The 21,905-nt window shown below is 36.0% G+C and overlaps 1 protein-coding gene across 1 annotated transcript; it reads left to right on the forward strand.

Annotated features, from left to right (window-relative positions):
* The first annotated feature begins 776 nt into the window (after positions 1-776).
* LOC130960452 (uncharacterized) lies at positions 777-5,117 on the forward strand. Its single transcript, XM_057885848.1, has 3 exons — positions 777-1,717; positions 3,061-3,268; positions 4,222-5,117. The coding sequence occupies exons 1-3, from the start codon at positions 905-907 to the stop codon at positions 4,731-4,733; spliced, it is 1,533 nt and encodes a 510-aa protein (XP_057741831.1). The 5' UTR covers positions 777-904; the 3' UTR covers positions 4,734-5,117.
* The last annotated feature ends 16,788 nt before the right edge of the window (positions 5,118-21,905 follow it).

Here is a 21,905-nt window from a genome sequence, read left to right on the forward strand (position 1 = left end):
TTATTACCAAAAGAAATGAATAGATTGGAAGTATATCAAATTTTAAGATACATACTTTATTGAATCACACAGTCATACATGCGGACAAAATATATCTGTGAGATTAGAAGCAACCCACTAATGATGCATGGTAATTATGTTTAATTTATTTATATTTAAAATTATTTTTGTAAAATTATTATTAAATTATTTTTTAATTTTTAAAAAATAATTATTAAAAAATATATTTAATATAATTTAAAAATTTTTAGTATAAAATTAAAATAAAATAAAATTTATAAATAATTTTAAAATTTTAAACGAATTTTAATAAAAGAAGATATACTTTATCATATATATATATATATATATAAATTTAATAGTGAAATTTGAACCTACAACTATTAAATGAGTATAAAAAGACTACGCTATTCAAAGTTATAATTTATTAACTATTTTATTTTATATTTAATTAGGTAAAAATTCAGTTGGAATTAACTTCGACTTCAGTTGAGTTTTTACTATTTAATTATGAATTATGTTAAATAATCAATGACTTTTTTTAAACAACATAAATAATCACCAATCAGATAAAAATATACTATACTTTCAAATTATTTATCTAAATTTTAATATTAAAAGTTTAAAACAACCATTCACACACCTAGTGAAATAAATATCTGATCGTTCATATTATTTAGTATTTTTATTATTTACTTCTACTTTTTCTTTAATTATTATATGAGGAGGTTATTATATAGTAGTAGTTAGTTGGCTCGTTAATTTAGTCATCTCTATTCTGTATTTCTCAACCTTAGATTTGAATCACGGAACTCTTGTGTTTGCTTCTCTCTCTCTCTCTCTCTCTCTTTTGTTATTTGTACCCAAAATAAGAGCTTTCATTCTCTCTGGTTTTTCAACATCAATGGCTCAGAAGAAGAACAAGCACTTCTTACACGAGCTTCTAAGCGAAGATCAAGAGCCATTCCTCCTCAACAATTACATCTCAGACAAGCAAAACCAGCTCACAATTCATTTTTCTAAGCAAAAAACAGGAACCCTAAAAACCTCAACTTTATTCCCAATTCATCACCTCTGCAAGAACGCTCTCTGCTTCAATTACTCTTCCACAGCACCACCAACAACCACACCTGATATCACCAAATCCCCGCTATTCAGATTCTCGCAACGGAGTAGTACTAAGAGTCCGTGCAGTGCACGTGCTTCTTCGCCCAACGCAATGTTCCTTCATGTTCCCGCGAGAACAGCTTCCATTCTTCTAGAAGCTGCGCTTCGGATTCAGAAGCACTCCAATTCCAGAAACGCCAATGGATTTGGCTTCTTCGGTTCCTTCTTTAGGAGATTCACGCACAGGGGAAGAAGGAACAAGAGGCAAATTCAGAGTAATGATAACAATGTGAAGAGGAAGAAGAAGGTGAAGGATATCTTGAAATTCGAGCTAGATTTGGGAAGAAGAACAACAACAAAGGAAGAAGAAGAGAACAAGAAGAAGGAGAATGTTATGGTGGACGCTAGTGGTGTGGGGTTCAGGTGTTCCTGCAGTGAAGAAGGAGTGTGTTCTTCGAGTAGTGTTCATGATGATGATGATAATGACTTATTCTGTGAAAGCCCTTTCCGTTTTGTTCTGCAACGGAGTCCTTCCGCCACCTCCTCCTCCGGCCGCCGTACGCCGGAGTTCTCCTCGCCGGCATCGTCTCCAAATCGCCACAGAACAGAGGTTCGTCGTTTTCATACATTCTGCCAAAATATCATTTAACTCTTAAAAAAAAATTATGAGTTAAATTTCGTTACGATTTTATATTTTAATTATTTAATTTATTTTTAATAAAAAATTTCAATTAAAAAAAAAGTTAACAAGTGCTGTTAAACCACATAATAAAATTATTATTACTTATTAGTATAAAAATTATTTTTTTTAAATATAAAATAGATATATTAAAAAATTAATCTTTTGTATTTTTAATAAAAAAAATTTTAATTTGTAATTTTAATGTATACTTTTAAAAGATAGATAAATTCTAAATTAAAATAGTAATTATTAGTTTAATTTGCAATTAAATCTATACTTTATTTAGTGATAAGTCTCTTATATATTTCATTTAATTTAAAATATCTAATTTATACCTTTATTAATTTTGCTTTAAAAGGACAGGCCAATTTAATTCAAACTACATTATTAGTTAGGAAATAATATAATATACATATCATGAATGAAGGAACAAAATTAATTACCAAGCGAAAATTCAATTTCTTAATGAAAGCCATTTAAAAAAAAAGCTATGTCACTAATATTATTACTTACTGCTTAATTTCTTAATGAAAGCCATTAATTATGTGAATTATTGAATTAGTTAGATTAAAGAAAATAACAGAGATCCGGTGATTTTGATTGAAAAAAAAAAGTCAGAACTCGCTGGTCTGACTCGGTACTATTAAGTACTGAGTTGGGGAACCGAGTTCAGCTCGTGAGTTGACATTTGCTCAGTGGTTTATATTTTTGTTGTCGGCAAATGGGATCTGGGTTTGCAGATTTTGCCGGAGACTCTGCTTACAATGACTGTAATGCCCCTATGATTTTCAGGCAAAATTGTTTGAAAGATCAAATCTAAGCTGGGGTCAAATATGTCAATTCAGTTGCATATTAGTGAACAGTTTCATGGATTTCCATAATTGTATTTTTCGATCATGTGTCTGCCATGCAAATCTTTTTTCCTTTTTATTTTTTTTAATTTGTTTTGTTTTACACTTCTAATTGGTTATTCTGGTAAGTATAAATTTTCTGCAAAACAAGACAAAAGATTTTTATTTGTTTTTTCTTTTGTTTGTTTTATTGTTGTTATTATTATAGACCCCGACATTCGACTTTAGATAATAGTTTCTAGTTTGTATTTTTGTTCTAATTACGCGTAGGGTCCTATATGGCAAATAAGTAACCAAATATTAAAACAAAATAGAAGTCAATAACAAACTCAATTATTATATATTAAGGAATTATGTTATAACAACCCAATTAGGAGAATATTCTAACTAATATTGTTTGTTGTGTATTTTTCATATTAGGACAAAGAACATAATAATAATAATAATGGAGATGATAGCATCAACAAATTCCAATCAGGGAAGCAAGAAGAAGAAGAAGAAGAAAAAGAACAATGTAGTCCTGTATCAGTTTTAGACCCACCATTTGAGGATGATGATGATGTTCATGAAAGCAATGATGATGATGAGGAAGGTTTTGATTTGGATTGTAGCTACGCCAATGTACAGAGTATGCTATTTTCCTTCCCTTTTTTATTTTTTTACTATTTTATTTTATTTATGAAAACATACAATAGACTAAGAAATTTCATTTTTACTATTTAAAAAAAATTCTTTTTTTTTCCCCCTTGTTGTTGTATGGTCGTTTTCCATAAACATTTAACATCGTACACGGTTCTTCAAAGTTGATTGTCTGTTGCAAAATGGCACAAGAGGGGGTCTCTAATTGAATAAGATGATATCCCAACCATCAATCATATCTCTCTATCTTTGTAGGGTTCCATTTTGAAAGATAGTTGTTTTCGCATTCAATGTGGACTTGGCCTACTACTACTCTGTTTATTACTAGACACAACCAATACATTGCAAATTTGATCATGTCCCACATTTTACTTTCTTGGGGAAATATATATTCACTATTATTTGCAGCAATATGTATAACTGTTTTCATTGTTTTATCAAGTCTTCTTGGTGGTACTTTTTAACTCTTAAAGATTAGTTGTTGAGAATTTTTATTATTCCTTATCTTTTCCAACTTCGTTGAAAGTGGTCCATCTCCATGTGGTGAGTGAGCCATTGCTAAACATAGATACCTTGCATTTTAACTTTATTACTGTATCTTCAACTCCCAACCACTTCAAACACTAGCTTCTACATTCTAATAAACCTTTAATTCAATGCATCATCACGCTTCTAATTTGTTGCTGTTTTCCATAGGGTCTAAAATAGCATATCAATTATTCAAGTTTTTAAACATGTTGTATTTGCATTTGTGTGTTAGGTATAAATATGTCATGCCTTTTATGGTCTGAGTTTAGATCATCACATGTTACTGAATCCTTTTTGATTGAGTGCTTCAGACTGGCTTAAACTTTTGAAAGAAGTTATTCATTATATGATAAATAATTTTTAGAACTAATTTGACATTTAGAATTGATCATCTTTTGTGTTTAAATTTCACAGGAACAAAGCAACAACTATTATACCGGCTAAGTAGATTTGAGAAATTGGCAGAGTTAGATCCATTGGAACTTGAGCAAAGAATGTTAGATCAAGAAAACAACCAGTATGGAACATATATCAATGAGGATAGTTGTGGAGACGGCGATAGCGAATTGTCACATGAAGAAAAGGAATTGAGAGAAATAGTTTATGCAATCGTCAACCAATCAAGCAGATGGCGAGTTCCGGAGGATCTCAAGAGACTAGTTTATGATCTCATTATGGAGGAAGAGATTGCAGAATTTGATTGCCCAAGAGATAAGGAGATGGTGATAGAAAGGGTTTGTAAGAGGTTGGAACTGTGGAAGGAAGTGGAGTCCAACACCATTGATATGATGATAGATGAGGACTTCTCAAGAGAGGAAAGTGGGTGGAAGAAAAATTCACAACAGGTAAGAGACTTGGCTGGAGAACTTGAGCTTGCTATCTTTGCCCTTTTAATGGAGGAATTTTCAGAGGAACTAGTTTATTGAAAAGAAATATATGACTCCTAACATTACCCCTGTTCTAAGAAAAACCCCAAGATTTGAATCCATGACCTTCAGATCACAAGGTATAACATCAGGGTAGACACACTTGATCTTTTGGATGTTCATATGGGCAAATTCTAAAGCTGTTGATGACAGGATTGTAGTATGAATAATTATGTTTATTCTTTATTAGAAGAGTACAGTCTCACATGCAACTTATTAGGATAGGCTAATTAGATAAAAACAGAGCCCTAAATAGATTATGTGAGTTTAAGGGGAAACATAAGAAATGTGTACATGACTTATGTAGTACTTGGCTGAGGATGTTGTAAATTATTTACCTTTGTTTCTTATACACTGTCATTTCTATTTTCAGTTTTTCACTAATCATGTTATGTTCAAAATTTATTTGAAAACTTTAGATTCCAATTTGGTTATTCATTGTTCAAGATAGTGTGTGTTTGCTTATACTTCTTATAAACCAAAATAAAATTGCAAAACATGCGTACTCAACTTTCACTATAAAAAGACAGTTCAGTGCAGAAATATTCTAAGTTAGCATAGGATTTAGAAAAGGGTCTCATCAAGAAAGCAATTTAACATGATAATTACATTTCACTGCTTGAATTATTCATCATTAAAAGGAGGAATATGAGAGTCTAGGCCAGTGTAGTGTAGACAGAATAATGTAATTTTGAGAAGCTGAAGCAAGAAAGGAACAATTTGACAATGACTAATCAATCTTTTTTCATTCTTGCTTTGTAATTTGTTTCTCCTTTTTTTCTTTTTCTTTTCCAAAATTGATTCATTGTGTCTTTTATTCATGGCTACTTAGCTTCTCTGTAGCTGATTATGCCTTTCAACTATCAGTAGTGATCAATCAATATCATTTGGTACCCTTGTGGATAAGGAATTTATTCAAAAAGTATAAAGGAGGGTGCTGTTAATTAGTTCATTTAAAAAAGTAACTTGCTAGTTATTTTATTTAATGAGCCCCCTCTTTTTTTTTGTCTTTTTTTTTGTTAATGGGTCTGTTTTACTTAATGAGTTAATTATGGATTTTTAGTAGGCCCATCACAGATGACCTGCCAAGGACATTCTATTGTAAGCCCATTAAGGTGTGGTTGCCTTCCTAGTGGGCTTTGAACATCTTGAACAGAACCCATTATGCTAACAGGTTACAGTCCAAAAAGATAAATACTCGGTATAATTATTTTTTGTGAAAATTCAGGTGAAATCGAATTCACATGAAATTGATATTTGATAGCTGTTAGATAATTTAATTAATTTGATTAAATTTTCATCCAATAATTCTCATGTATCAACTTCACGTAAAGTCGACTTTACTTAAATTTTCACTATTATTTTTATGTAAAGTAAAAAATTAAAAATCATTATATAATAATTTAGTCAAATATATTAAATTATCTAACCAAGCCATGCATTTGGATTTTTAAGAAGATTGAAGATTTACTCAACATGAACTAGGAAGTACAAATTAAGCACATCGGTTGAAATAAAAGATCCTAAATGCTGAGCCAAGTTACCATTTTGTATACAAGACCTGATTTTGTAGTTATTATATATATTTTACAACAAGTGTATTTGGATTTGAAATTTGGTTAGGCCAAATAATGGATAAAATTTTTAAATATTATGTGTGTGAATATGATGTAAGTAAGTTTATAATACCTAATATTAGAGACGGTTTAATCTATTTAACCACCCAAAAAAAAAAACTTACCATTATGTGAACTGGCCTCCACACTACCAGAAATACGGTGATTAGCCACGGAAAAAACCGTGGCTAAAATCAAGAAATTCTGTGGCAATTAAGCTTTAGCAACGAATACATTTCTGTGGTTAACAAGGGCGACGCCTTTTCAGTTAGCCACGGTTTTCGGCCGGTTAGCCACAGTTTTATGATCCGTGGAGACATCTGACTAGCCACGGTTTTTACGTTATTGGCCACACTCTAAACCGTGGCTAAATGACAACATTGTAACCAACAAGTATAGCTTTGCCACAATTTTTCCGTGGCTAATACTGGTAAGCTGGGCTTTTTTGCCACATTTTTTCTATGGCTAAACATTGTTGGGTTATTTAGCCACGGTTTTTCCGTGGCTAATCATAAAAGATAAATTAAAAAATAAATAAATAATAATAATAATAATAATAATAATAATAATAATAATAATAATAATAATAATAATAATGCTACTTAGAACAAAATTATATCATACAAAATTAAAAAGATTAGCCATATCCATATAAGTAGTATTTTTAGTAATAAAAATATGAAATTTAAGTAACAGTGTTAAAAAGCAAATATTCTGAACTAAATGAGTTTAAACTATTACAAAATCAAGTATTAGAATGTATCATTATTAGATCTTTAACATCTTCATTGGAATATCTGCAAAAATATTCAAATAAGATTGTGTTATCTCTTAATTCATGAAAAAAAAGTCCCAAGACATTATTTAAAATAATATTTTAATGTACTTGAAAAAAAAGTAGGAATGCATACCCAATAATGCTGAGTTTTCATTTTCACAACATAAAACATCTTATTGAACTCGTCATCAATCAATATATATATTACTAGACTTGATATCCTAAACTTGATATCCTGGTGAACAACTTTCAATTCAATTGCTTCATGTAAGTAAATAAGCAAGCCTGTCAAGAATGATTGAATCAAAACCATTTAGAGACAAAGAACTTAAAGTAAAAATAAAAATGTGATAGAAATTACCAAGGTCAATATTTTAAAGTAGAAAGTTGAGCTTACCAGATAACTTTCGAATAAAACTTTCATGCGGACCTCCTAGGGAAGTGTTCCTTGTTCCCCGGCAACATGCATCCATTACTCTAAGTTACCATTATTCACATATTTATCCATTAGCAGCTTAAATATTGAAACAAACACTAAAACAAAAATGCTATTGATAATACAAAGAAATAGATAATTAGATACTATGTACTCGGGAGTTTGAACAATTTAAAAGAAAACACAAACTTGGATGGAGATCCCAGCATGGACAAGAGCCAAAGTTGCAGCACTGATACACGCAGATCTAGATCTAGTTCCTACACAGAAATATTGGAAAAGAGTTAGTGAATAGTCAAAAAAATAGTATTTTAAATAAAAAAAAAAGAATAAAGATTCGAGAGAATATTAGATAAACATAAAAAGGGGCTGCTTAGGTTCCTTCCATTCTTCTTTGTAATTCAGGATTGCTTGCAAAATCTTGATTTCTGCTATTTTGGGACTTTCTTTGGTGACTCAACGTTGAATTTACTAAAGATATAGAGAAACTGAACAATAGTATGAACCTATGAGAGGATTCTTCCGATTTTCTAGTGAGTGGGCTTTACTTTGATGTTGAGTGAAAATTACTTTTAAGTTTTTCGCCCAAAATTTCACTTGTATTATTGTAAAAGTTCATTTGAATTTATTTCAGTAATTGAGATTTTTAATTTAAATTAATAGTTAACTATAAAAAATATAAATTATAATATATACCATATTTCAAAGACGGTACATACTACTCACTGTTTCAAAAATAAACTTACACTTAATTTATGTTGGATATTTTTTTTACTAAATTGATAAAAAGATAATGAAAAAAATAAAAAATAAAATTTAGAAAAACTAATACATATTGTGAATTAGAGACAAAAAAGAGAGTACTTTTTTTTATCATGAATTTTATATATACTTTTAACATTTATTCTCAATTAATTAAAACAATAAATATGTACTCTTTTTATACTATTTCAACTAATGCATCTTCCAGTTACAAAAAAAACTAATGCATCTTTGGTTACTCAATGCTAAATTTACTAAGGATACGGAAAAACTGAACAATAGTCTGAACATGTGAAAGAGTTCTTCTGATTTTCTAGTGAGTGGGAAGTTATTTTTTTTCGCCCAAAATTTCACTTATGTTATTGTAAACGTTCATTTGAATTTATTTCAGTCACGTAATTGAAATTTTTAATTTAAATTAATAGTTAACTCTAATAAAAAAAATAAAATTATAATTATATATCATATTTCAAAGACGGTATATACTAATTAGGATTATAAATTTTGACTCGGATTTAAAAAAATAAAAAAATTACCGGGAAAAAAAATTAAAATTTTGTAACTATTTCAAAAATAAACCTACGTTAACTTATGTCGGATATTTTTTTATTAAATTAATTAAAAAAATAAAAAAATAGAAAAATAAAATTTAAAAAATTAATACATATTGTGAATTAGGGACAAAAAAAATATACTTTTTTTATCATGAATTTTATACTTTTATCATTCATTCTCAATTAATTAGAGTTATAAATATGTACTCTTTTTATATTATTCCAACTAATGCATATCTTATCAATTGAAAATGGCTGGGAATGAGAGAGAAAAAATTATCGACAAACTAGATAAGTTTGCACCCTTAAAAATTGAAATTTATTATTAAGGTTTAAATTTGGAAAAAGGAGGAACTGCATATAAAATTTTTGAAAGGGATGAAAGGAAACACTAGAAGCGCGTAATTTGAAAGTAAACATCGTTTGATTTCGCCATGGTGAGCATTGGTTTTGTGGCAATTGGGAGAATCTAATTTAAATTAGCCACAGACAAACAAGAATGTGGGGAACTTTCGCACAATTTAACCACGAAAAAATAAAACGTTGCAAGTGATTACAACGAAATTTGCCACTATTTCTTGTTCGTGAGTATTTTTCCGTGGTAAACTACCATATTTCTGGTAGTGCCAAGTGATATTAGACTCATTCTAAAAGATATTGTAAAGGAGCTGCATTACTCCGTTTAAATTCTGTATTTTTGTTTTTCTAATCATTTGTATTTTTGTTATGAAAATTTTAATTAAATCATTTTTCTTAATTAAGCTTATCCGAAAGCAACGGTAATACAAGAAAGGGCTTGATAAGAGATAAAGAGGCCAAATAAAGGATAACATATGTACGTGTACACCCTCATTAACAAAACTTTATAAAACTATATATAATAACAAAGAGTAATGTTATATGACCATATAAAATTTATTATTTTTGGATAATTCTTAACTAACATTTTAAATTCTAAATACTAATAATAATATAAAAATAAAGTGTTAGTCAAGTATCAATTAATATTGGCAAAAAGTATTGGCCCTAACATTTATTAATAACAAATTGTTCGTTACATCTTAACAACAAACTTAGTTTTACTATTAAAAAAATTACTTTTAACAACTATTTATTTTATTTTTAGTGATAATAAAAATAACTGTTATTATATTTATCGACAATTAAATATTAACCGTCTTATGTTTTGTTGGTAAAAAATTTTAACAACAATTATATATATGCCAGTAAAAACTTTTTAATAATCGCAAAAAATATATAATTGTTATTATAACATATAATAATAATAAATATATAATTTTCATAAAAATATAATTTAAATAAAACGTATAGTAACTATATTATGTCCTAAAATTTTACCACTAAAAAGTGATTTTTGTGGTAGTATTTATAAACACTTTATATTAATATATTATGTAAACATCACTTTGTCAATTCTTATTTAATAATGTGAAGCTTTAGCATTCACACTCGTCTCCATTTAAGTTAGGTTGTGAACCCTTTTTTCCTCATCATGTTACAAACATGGAGTACATATTGAAATTGGGGAACATATATATGTTTAAGCACAATAATTAGAATGGCATGATATTGACAAAACAAAGCTAGTTCATGCCCGGGACATGGAAACCCATTATTTTCTCTTCACTTTTTTTTAGAGAAAGTGGCAATTTATTCAAAAAGAAAAAAATTAAATTAAAATTAAAGAAGAAGAAGGAGAAAAAGATAGTGGGAACGTGAAGCACAAGCCCTTATAAGTTGAAAAGGAAAAGCATAGTGGATAACAATTGTGATTGATGATAAGAACATTTGAAGAATCCATGAGGAACACGACCTAGAAAAACAAATTAAAGGAAGAAGAAGAATCCATAATGCATGATGAGGATCGAGGAATATCACTATTCATCAGTGGTGTTCAAGATCTGTCCCGTTCGAAATTTGGTTCGAATCTGAGATATATTTTGTTGGGTTTAAATTTTGTATTTTTTATCTTATGTTATTTTTGCGTTAAATTTAAATTTTGTTTCGGATCATTTACGAGACCCAAAATTGTATTTTACAATATATATATAAAAGTTAGTTAGTAATGTTATAGTATATTTTTATTATATATACAGTATTATTTTTATTTTAAAATAATTTATTTTTATATAAATATGATATAACATTTGTTAAATTTATTTTTTAAAAGTAAAATTTTATTATTTTAATATATAAAATTTACAAATTTGTATATACTAATTGTTACGGTAGGTAACCGGAGATTAATACGATGAATGGCGTTCGGCGGCCCAAGTGTGTGATGGAGGAGAACTCCAGGTAGGTCCGCAACTCGGGAGGCTCCGTCCGACTTGTGCTCGCGCGTGAATGGGGGGTGGTACCTGCAAAGACACTCCGATGCCTAAGTTAGCAAGAGTGTTAAGCAGGTTTAGAATGTATTGGAACTCTCTTTTATACCTGATTGGTGTCAGTGTACTTATAGTGGTGAGCCAATAACCACCGTTGGTGTAGTGCCGTATCTTTAGGGTGTTAACCGTCCCATTATCTTGGGGAGGTTAAGATACGGCTTTGTGAAGTGGTTAGAGAGATTTTCGGGGCGGTTACTCATTCGAATGAGCGTTTATCTGCCAGCTAATCTCATAACCGACTTCTTCATGCTAAGTCGTGGTTGACACCGACTTCTTGAGTGGAGGTCGGTGCTTTGCTAGGCTTAATCTATCGGATCAGGCCTTTTGGGTGGACCTGGGCCCTTATCATTGGGCCAGGGTATGAACAGTGCCCCTACTTGAGCCCAAATTTTCTCTAAAGTTTGGGTTCAAGTATTCAACTCGGGTATATAGTCGACTTGTTTGAAAGGACGCAGTTTTTGGAAACCAACGTGATTTTCGTGACTTTTAGTTTCTGACAGTTACGTCAATTCAAGCGTCGTGTCCGTTGAGGGATCATTTAGGGATTGAGGACCTTGGTAACGGTGCAGTCTCATTAATGACTGCCTCGTTTTTTACCATTATGCCCCTTAGCGTATTTATAAATACTTTCCCTCTTTTTCCATTTTCCGTTTCTGCAATCTTTCAAACTTCTCCTTATTTTGTTCGTGCTGCATTCTTGCGTTCGAAGACTTCTGTTCTTCTCCAACCTTCATTTTCGGCTAAAGGTTAGTTTTGCTTTTTTCATGTAATGCTTTATGTTTGCATGTTTTGTTTTGCGAGTAGATAGGTTGACCTGTAGATTCTAGTTTCGAATCTTTCTCCTTAGAGGCCGTATTTTTTGATTTTTCCTTTTCTTCTTTTTTTTCTTTTTTCCTTTTGTAGGTTTCTGCCACTTTTCTTTATATAAAAAATGGCTTCCGTAGACGTTCTTTCTCAGTGGGTAGATGTTACGGTCCTTGGGGAGGAACCGTTGGTTGACGCTGAGTTCATCACTCACCTTCGCACTCATCACAGGCTCTGTACTTCAGAGGAGGACGAGCCCAAATATGAACTGATAATCCCGGGTCCTGAAGACCGGGTCTGTTTTGGGAGAGGAGATGAGGTGGCCCCTCATTTTTTCTTTATGTATGAGTGTATGATCACCCGCTTGGGTGTTTTCCTCCCTTTCTCCGATTTCGAGATATCCGTGTTGCACCACTGTAAAGTTGCCCCTACTCAACTTCACCCCAATTCTTGGGGTTTTTTGAAGATCTACCAGTTTATAAGCCATGCTCTGGATTTCCCGACCTCCTTGAAGATTTTTTTCTTTCTCTTTCATATGACTAAGCCCTTTAGTGGGCTAAACAACAAACAACAATGGGTATCCTTCCGAGCCATTCAAGGTCGGAGGATTTTCACCCTTTTTGACGAATCCTTCCACGACTTTAAAAACTTCTTTTTCAAAGTTCAAGCCGTAGAGGGTCACCATCCCTTTTTTCTGGATGAGCATTCCTCCCCCCGCTTCCCCCTTTATTGGTCGCCGCCTTCCCCTTGTGAGAAATATGGTCCCGATGACCTGGATGAGGTGGAGGCGGCCATTGTAGGGTTTTTCCGAGAGGCGTGGGGGAGGTCCCCATATTTGGATACCAGAAAAATTCTTCAGGGAACACCGACTTTCGTTCAATCTCAACTAGGTAGTGCATGCATTCTTTATTTCCGAGTAGTTTCCGCCGACTTATATTATACCGACTTGTAACTTGGTTATTTCTTTTGTAGATATGGCAAAAAAGAACGCTCAGGAGGCCTACCAAAGGGTCCGGGAGGCCAAGGCGAAGTCCCGGGCTAGGTCCGGGGCGATCACCTCTCCTCCTCCTCCACCTCCTCCTCCTAAGAACACTGGCACTCCTTCTCAACCCATTGTAATTTCTTCCTCGAGTTTGCCCCGACCACCCCCTTCAGCCCAAATTCTCTCCGAGCCCGAGAAGAAGAAGCGCAAGACTTTAGAGTCTGGCTCTTCTTCCTTCGATGGTGGGGTTAAGGCGGATGCTATGGCATTCGTCCGAAAGAACATCTATCCTTTTATCAGTATGGATGATGTTTCTGTTCGAAACCACCTCACCACCATGGCTGAGGAGAGTTTTAGGGCGGCGGGTGTTTGTGGCAAACTTTTGGACATTTTTGAGAAGGCTCCCCTCAGCTCTTTGGGGGCATCCTCGAGGGTTGAGGAGTTAGAGGGGAGGATTCTTATTTATGAAAAGCATGAGAAGGAGTTGAAGGAGGAGAGGGATAAATTGAGGAAGGAGAGGGATCACCTGAAGGAGGAGGAGGGTAAGCTGCGGGCCCAATGCACCTTGGAGGCGAATCTGAGGAAAACGGCGCAAGACAGCTACCACAGCTTATTTCAAGATATTGTGGCCGTGAGGAAGGACTTGCTGAATTCTCGGAACGCATATGCCGAGTTGGAGGACTCTATCGCCGATGGTGCCGAGGAGTCTTGGAGAATTTTCTTGGAACAAGTCAGAGTTATCGCTCCCGACTTGGACCTTTCTCCACTACATCCTGACAAAGTAGTTATTGATGGCGCCATTGTTGATCCTCCTGTTCCTGAGGTCGTTTCCGAGTCAGACCTAAAGACTCGGGGACAGAGGATTATTGAGTCTCCTCCTCGTCCCCAAGATGCTCCGAGTTCTTCAATCCTTACCCCGACTTCCTCTTTGGCTCCTCCTCCCGGTCCTGGTGGTGCTCCTCCTGGTGGTGGTGATTCCTCTACTCCGATCAAAAAATGACTTCTTTATTTTTATGGCTATATGGGGGCCCGGCCTGTGGGTCCCCCCTTTTTTAAACTTTATTTATCTGTTGGTGCTTGTGAACAATTTCTCTCTCTGGCCTTTTAAGGCCGTAAACAAAATATTCCAATCCGTACCCTTTTTTGGATAAGGGTTTTAAAAATAAATACCCTTTTTTGGATAAGGGTTTAAGTTACCTTGTGCGTGCACATGCTTTTCTGTTTTGGATATGTTTGATCTTTTCTGAAAAAACCCTTTGTTAGCTTGTATTGTTTTCTCAAGCCCTTTTCGTTCGAAGGTTTGTATGCAACCTTTGAACTTTTTCCAGGTTTTGATATCTCTTTTGTTATCCTTTATACTCAACTTTTGCTTTAGTGAGTTTTTATGACTTAGGTTATTTTTGCGATGCGTTTTTCATTTACTCGGAATATTTCCGAGTTTTTCTACTCGGGTTCTTGTCTTCGACTTATGAGTCGGACTGTTCCCGAGTTTAATACGATCAACTCATATAACCTCTTTACACCGACTTGTACCTCGTCGTTTCATCCTGACGACCATGTTAGGTCGGTTCATGGGATTTTCACGTTTTGTCGAGCTTAAGTCGGCGCGTTTCGTAGAAAGACTTAGAAAAATAAAGGAGGATATTTGTAAGAGATATTATAAATGAAAAAGATCTTTATTGATTGGGGAGGTACCTTCTCTCGCTACTAAGGGCTTTGATAGTCTGTCCCCTTAGTCTCTACTATGATGCCTCGTTAAAAACCCTTCTCCAGAAAAAACCCCTTTTTGGGAAAAAAATCATGAAGTTGGGAAAAGAGTACATCAGGGAGTAGAGTTCGCTTTTAACTATAGTACCTTTTTAAATTACAAGCATGCCACGACCTTGGTAGCTCAGTGCCATTTAGGTCGGTTACTTTATAATAACCTTTCCCTAACACTTCCTTGATTTTGTATGGCCCTTTCCAATTTGCGGCGAGCTTTTCATCTCCTGATTTGTTGACTCCAATGTCGTTTCTGATTAGGACCAGGTCATCTAAGGCGAATGTTCTTCGAATGACTTTCTTGTTGTATCTGGTGATCATCCTTTGCTTTAGTGCCGCTTCTCTTATCTGGGCATTTTCTCGGACCTCGGGGAGCAAGTCGAGCTCCTCTTTGTGCCCCTGTATATTTCCGACCTCATCATGGAGAATTACCCTTGGGCTTTTCTCACTGATTTCTATAGGAATCATGGCTTCTACGCCGTAGACTAGTCGGAAGGGTGTTTCCCCTGTGGCGGATTGGGGGGTTGTCCTATAAGCCCATAGCACTTGGGGGAGCTCCTCAGCCCAAGCTCCCTTTGCTTCCTGTAGTCTCTTCTTCAGTCCTGCCAGTATGACTTTGTTAGCTGCCTCGGCTTGCCCATTGGCTTGTGGGTGTTCTACCGAGGTGAATTGATGTTTGATTTTCATGCTGGCTACCAAACTTCTGAAGGTGGCGTCGGTGAATTGTGTTCCATTATCTGTGGTGATGGAATAGGGTATTCCATATCTTGTGATGATGTTTTTGTAGAGGAACCTGCGACTTCTTTGAGCGGTGATAGTGGCTAGTGGTTCTGCTTCTATCCACTTTGTGAAGTAATCTATTCCCACGATCAAGTATTTGACTTGCCCTGGTGCTTGGGGAAAAGGACCTAACAAATCCATTCCCCATTTTGCAAAAGGCCAGGGGGAAGTTATACTGATGAGCTCTTCTGGTGGAGCCACGTGGAAATTTGCATGCATCTGGCATGGCTGGCATTTTTTCACAAAGTCTGTTGCATCTTTCTGCAAGGTCGGCCAATAGAATCCTGCTCGGATTACTTTCCTGGCTAGTGACCTTGCTCCGAGATGGTTTCCGCAGATCCCACTATGTACTTCCTCCAACACCTCGGTGGTTCTTGAGGTCGGTACACACTTCAGCAATGGTGTTGATATCCCTCTTCTGTAAAGGACATTTCTCACCAAAGTATAATGTTGTGCTTCCCTTCGGATCTTTTTAGCCTCTTTCTCCTCTTTGGGGAGGATGTCGAATTTCAGGTATTCGACTAAGGGATTCATCCACCCGAGGTTTAGGCCGACTACCTCAAGTACCTCTTGTTGATCCTCTGTTTTTGAAACCGAGGGCTCTTGGAGGGTTTCTTGGATCAGGCTTCTATTGTTCCCTCCGGGTTTGGTACTTGCTAATTTGGATAGGGCATCAGCTCTGCTATTTAGATCCCGAGTTATGTGCTTAACCTCGGTTTTCGCAAAAGTGCCCAAGGTGTTCCAAGGTTTTTTCCAAGTATTTCTTCATATTGGGGTCCTTCGCCTGATATTCTCCACTTATTCGGGAAGTCACCACTTGTGAGTCGCTGTAGATCATCACCTTTGTAGCGCCAACTTCTTCTGCTAACTTTAATCCGGCAATCAAGGCTTCATATTCTGCCTGATTGTTTGAAGCCGGAAATTCAAATTTTAAGGAGACCTCTATCTGGGTTCCTTTTCCATCTACCAATATTATACCTGCGCCGCTCCCTGTTTTGTTGGAGGATCCGTCTACATAGAGTTCCCATGTAGTCGGTTTTTCCTCTTGTTCTCCTGCATGTTCTGCAATGAAGTCGGCGAGGCATTGGGCTTTGATTGCTGTCCGAGTTTCATATCTCAAATCGAACTCGGAGAGCTCTATCGCCCATTGAACCATTCTCCCTGCAACATCCGTCTTTTGGAGGATTTGCTTCATGGGTTGGTTTGTACGGACTCTTACTGTATGAGCCTGAAAGTAAGGTCGTAGCCTTCGTGAGGCTATCACTAAGGAGTAAGCAAACTTCTCTAGTTTGTGGTACCTTAGCTCAGGGCCTTGTAGAACCTTACTGGTAAAGTAGACCGGGTGTTGACCGACCTCGTCTTCTCTGACCAGGGCTGATGAGACAGCCCTGTCTGCCACGGATAGGTATAGGACAAGGTCTTTTCCCGGTACTGGTCGGGTTAAGATAGGAGGCTGGCTTAAGAATTTTTTGAACTCTTGGAACGCCTCCTCGCATTCCGGAGTCCATTCAAACTGGCATCCCTTCCTTAATAAGGAGAATAATGGAAGGGATTTTAGTGCCGATCCTGCCAAAAATCTGGAGAGGGCTGCTAGTCGGCCATTGAGCTGTTGAACCTCTCTTAAACAAGTTGGGCTCTTCATTTCTAGGATGGCTCGGCATTTGTCGGGATTGGCCTCAATCCATCTTTGTGTTAGCATGAAGCCTAGAAATTTCCCTGCTCCTACTGCAAAGGCGCATTTTGCGGGATTTAGTCTCATCCCATGCAACCTTATAGTGTTGAAGACTTGTGAGAGGTCGGTTAAGAGGTTGACTTCTTGCTTGGTTTTTACCAACATGTCGTCGACGTATACCTCCATTAAGCTCCCTAAATGGGGGGAAAACACTTTGTTCATCAGCCTTTGGTACGTGGCTCCTGCATTCTTCAGTCCGAATGGCATGACCACGTAGCAATAGTTGGCTTTTGGTGTGATGAACGATGTTTTCTCTTGGTCGGGCTCATGCATCGGGATCTGGTTATATCCCGAGTAGGCGTCCATGAATGATAGGTATTGGTACCCTGAGCTGGAGTCCACCAGGGCATCAATACTCGGTAGGGGATAAGGGTCCTTAGGACATGCCTTATTCAAGTCGGTATAGTCGACGCACATTCTCCATTTACCATTTTGTTTTTTGACTAGCACTACGTTGGCTAGCCATGTTGGGTACTTGACCTCTCTAATAAAGCCGGCTTCCAGGAGCGCCTGTACTTGCTCTTCTACTATGGAGGTCCTCTCTGGGCCGAGCTTGCGTCTCTTTTGCTGTACAGGTCGGGACCCAGGGTAAACCGAGAGCCTGTGAGACATGAGCTCGGGATCAATCCCGGGCATGTCAGAAGCCTTCCAGGCGAAGAGGTCGGAATTAGCTCTTAGGAGTTCACCCAACCTTTGTTTCAGGGTTTCCCCTAGGTTGGCTCCTATGTAGGTGTTTTTTCCTTCCTCTTCACCGACTTGTATCTCCTCGGTTTTTCCTCCCGGCTGGGGTCGTAGTTCTTCTCTGGTCCTTGTGCCGCCCAGCTCTATGGTGTGGACTTCTTTGCCCTTTCCTCTCAGATTTAGGCTTTCGTTATAGCACTTCCTTGCCAGTTTTTGATCTCCCCTCACCGTTGCTATTCCTCCTGGAGTCGGGAATTTCATGCAGAGGTGAGGAGTTGATACCACTGCTCCAAGGCGATTAAGGGTAGTTCTGCCGATTAAGGCATTGTAGGCTGACCCTTCATCGATGACTATGAAGTCTATGCTCAGAGTCCTTGATTTTTCCCCTTTTCCAAAGGTGGTGTGAAGGGGTAAAAATCCCAGCGGCTTTATTGGCGTATCCCCTAACCCATATAGGGTGTCGGGGTAAGCTCTCAACTCTTTTTCATCTAACCCTAGCTTGTCGAAGGCGGGCTTGAAAAGGATGTCCGCCGAGCTTCCTTGGTCTACTAGGGTTCTGTGGAGATGGGCGTTGGCTAGGATCATAGTTATTACCACGGGATCGTCATGCCCGGGGATTATCCCTTGCCCATCTTCTTTTGTGAATGATATAGTGGGGAGATCGGGTGTCTCATCCCCGACCTGATAGACTCTTTTGAGATGTCTTTTGCGAGAAGATTTTGTGATTCCACCTCCCGCAAATCCTCCTGAGATCATGTGGATGTGTCTCTCGGGGGTCTGTGGTGGAGGATCTCTCCTGTCCATATCCTCTCGCTTTCTCTTTCCATGGGTGTCCGACCTCTCCACGAGGTATCTGTCAAGCCGACCTTCTCTAGCCAGCTTTTCTATCACGTTTTTAAGGTCGTAATAGTCGTTGGTGGAGTGACCATATATTTTATGGTACTCGCAATACTCGCTGCGACTTCCCCCTTTTTTATTTTTAATAGGTCTTGGGGGTGGCAGCCTTTCAGTGTTGCAAATTTCTCTGTATACGTCCACTATAGAAGTCCTTAGAGGAGTATAAGAGTGATACTTCCTGGGCCTCTCGAGACCGAGCTCTTCCTTCTTCTTGACTTCCTTCTCTCTCTCTCTAGAGGAGGAAGTGGGTCCAGGTCGCGAACTCAGGTCTCTTAGTTTGGCATTCTCTTCCATGTTGATGTACTTTTCGGCCCTTTCTTGTACATCGCTTAGAGAGACTGGGTGTCTTTTAGATATGGACTGTGAGAAGGGACCTTCTCTAAGTCCATTGACTAACCCCATTATTACTGCCTCCGTGGGCAGGTCTTGAATCTCTAAACATGCCTTATTGAACCTTTCCATATAGGCTCGTAAAGACTCTCCGACCTCCTGTTTTATTCCCAGGAGGCTCGGCGCATGTTTTACTTTATCTTTTTGGATTGAGAACCTCATCAAGAATTTCCGTGAGAGGTCTTCAAAACTAGTGATGGATCTTGGGGGGAGGCTATCGAACCACTTCATCGCTGCTTTCGATAAAGTGGTCGGGAATGCCTTGCATCTCGTAGCGTCGGAGGCATCGGCTAGATATATCCGACTTTTAAAATTGCTAAGATGATGCTTTGGATCCGTAGTTCCATCATAGAGATCCATATCAGGGCTTTTGAAGTTCCTTGGAACTTTTGCCCTTATTATGTCCTCGCTGAAAGGGTCTTCTCCACCTGGGAGTTGATCTTCTCCTTCATCGCGGGAGTTCTTGAGGGAGGATTCTAGCTGCAAGAGTTTTCTTTCTAACTTTTTTCGCCGTTCCATCTCCTCTTTAAGGTACCTTTCGGTTTCCTTTTGCCTCTCCCGCTCTTGTTCCAATTGCTCCAGGCGACTATGGACTAGTCCCATCAATTCAGTTATGTGGGATGGTCCGCCCTTTTCTGATTCACGTCCATCTGAGGAGTTTACCTTCGGATTCTTCACTCCGGAGGTACCCTCTCTGTGTTGGTCGTTATCTTGTTGTTGGGCCATGTCTTCGTTATCATTACCCATGTCCAGATTCTCTTGTTCAGAATCTGTCTCCACATGGCCTTCTTCGTGGGATCTATCCGCCATCGTTGAATGATCTCTCGGGTCCCCGGCAACGACGCCAATGTTACGGTAGGTAACCGGAGATTAATACGATGAATGGCGTTCGGCGGCCCAAGTGTGTGATGGAGGAGAACTCCAGGTAGGTCCGCAACTCGGGAGGCTCCGTCCGACTTGTGCTCGCGCGTGAATGGGGGGTGGTACCTGCAAAGACACTCCGATGCCTAAGTTAGCAAGAGTGTTAAGCAGGTTTAGAATGTATTGGAACTCTCTTTTATACCTGATTGGTGTCAGTGTACTTATAGTGGTGAGCCAATAACCACCGTTGGTGTAGTGCCGTATCTTTAGGGTGTTAACCGTCCCATTATCTTGGGGAGGTTAAGATACGGCTTTGTGAAGTGGTTAGAGAGATTTTCGGGGCGGTTACTCATTCGAATGAGCGTTTATCTGCCAGCTAATCTCATAACCGACTTCTTCATGCTAAGTCGTGGTTGACACCGACTTCTTGAGTGGAGGTCGGTGCTTTGCTAGGCTTAATCTATCGAATCAGGCCTTTTGGGTGGACCTGGGCCCTTATCATTGGGCCAGGGTATGAACACTAATATTTCGTTGGGTCGATCCGATTTTATTTTAGGTCGGATCAAAGTAAATCCGTTATCTTTTTAGGTTGGATCTGAGTCTACTTAAATCTAATCTGGCCCAACCCAATACTTCTATTACTTAAGTAGTTATGTGTCACTCACAATTCAATTAAGGATAAAATACATCTACGATACTAATAAACATGATTAACTTTCTAATTTTAAGTTTGTATACGACACATTTTATCACTAATATATCATAAACGATATTTAAAAATATCTAATAACAAAAAAAAGTCAAAAACAGTTAATATTTATTAATTATTATTATTATAATTAATAAATATTAAATAAGATATATTTAAACTATTTTTGTTTTTCTAATATTATCAAATAATATTATATATATATATAAATATGATTATTACTTAATATATAATTGATGAAAATAGCATACGGTTAACTAACTTGTTAGGTGATCATATTGGAATTTAGGGTTTTTTTAACATTTAAAAAATGGATTATTTACTGTTAGATATATACATTACATCATACATGAGTGTGTCATCAAATAATTTTATATACGATAATGTTAAGAAGATCAGATAAAGAAAAAGTTAGAATTTATTTTATTTAATATTTATTAATTATTATAATAATTAATAAATATTAAATAAGATAAGTTCTGACTATTTTTTAATTAATTTTTTTTATAAATGGATACAGTATTTTATTTGTTTGATACTGAAAGGATACATATTATTATCATTAATCTGCAGTTTTTTTAGGTATTAGTATGGTGATGTTGAATGTTTGATTTTGGGAGAAGAAGATGAATTAAAGAAGGTGACAAGTTGTAAACTACAACAGAAAGCGAAAGGTGAAAATATCAATATAATTTAATTGTTGATGATAATTCATGTGAAAACTGTATATGTGAAAATATTTAACAAGATATAACTGAAATATATATTTTATAGCAAAAAAAGTGATAATTTTTTTCTATGTATTTTATTATATTCTGCTAAGTTTGCATTGCTTAATATTTAATCTTTCTTATATCACATGAATATTCACTTTGTAATCATAATATTATTAAAAGAATAAAATATTATATAAACTTGACCATAATGTAAATAACTATATATATATATATATATATATATATATATATATATATAGTCCTAAAATATTTAAAAAGCTTCCAAATAATTATTTAATTTCACT

This window comes from Arachis stenosperma, chromosome 2 (assembly GCF_014773155.1).
Source record: "Arachis stenosperma cultivar V10309 chromosome 2, arast.V10309.gnm1.PFL2, whole genome shotgun sequence".
Taxonomy (NCBI): domain Eukaryota; kingdom Viridiplantae; phylum Streptophyta; class Magnoliopsida; order Fabales; family Fabaceae; genus Arachis; species Arachis stenosperma.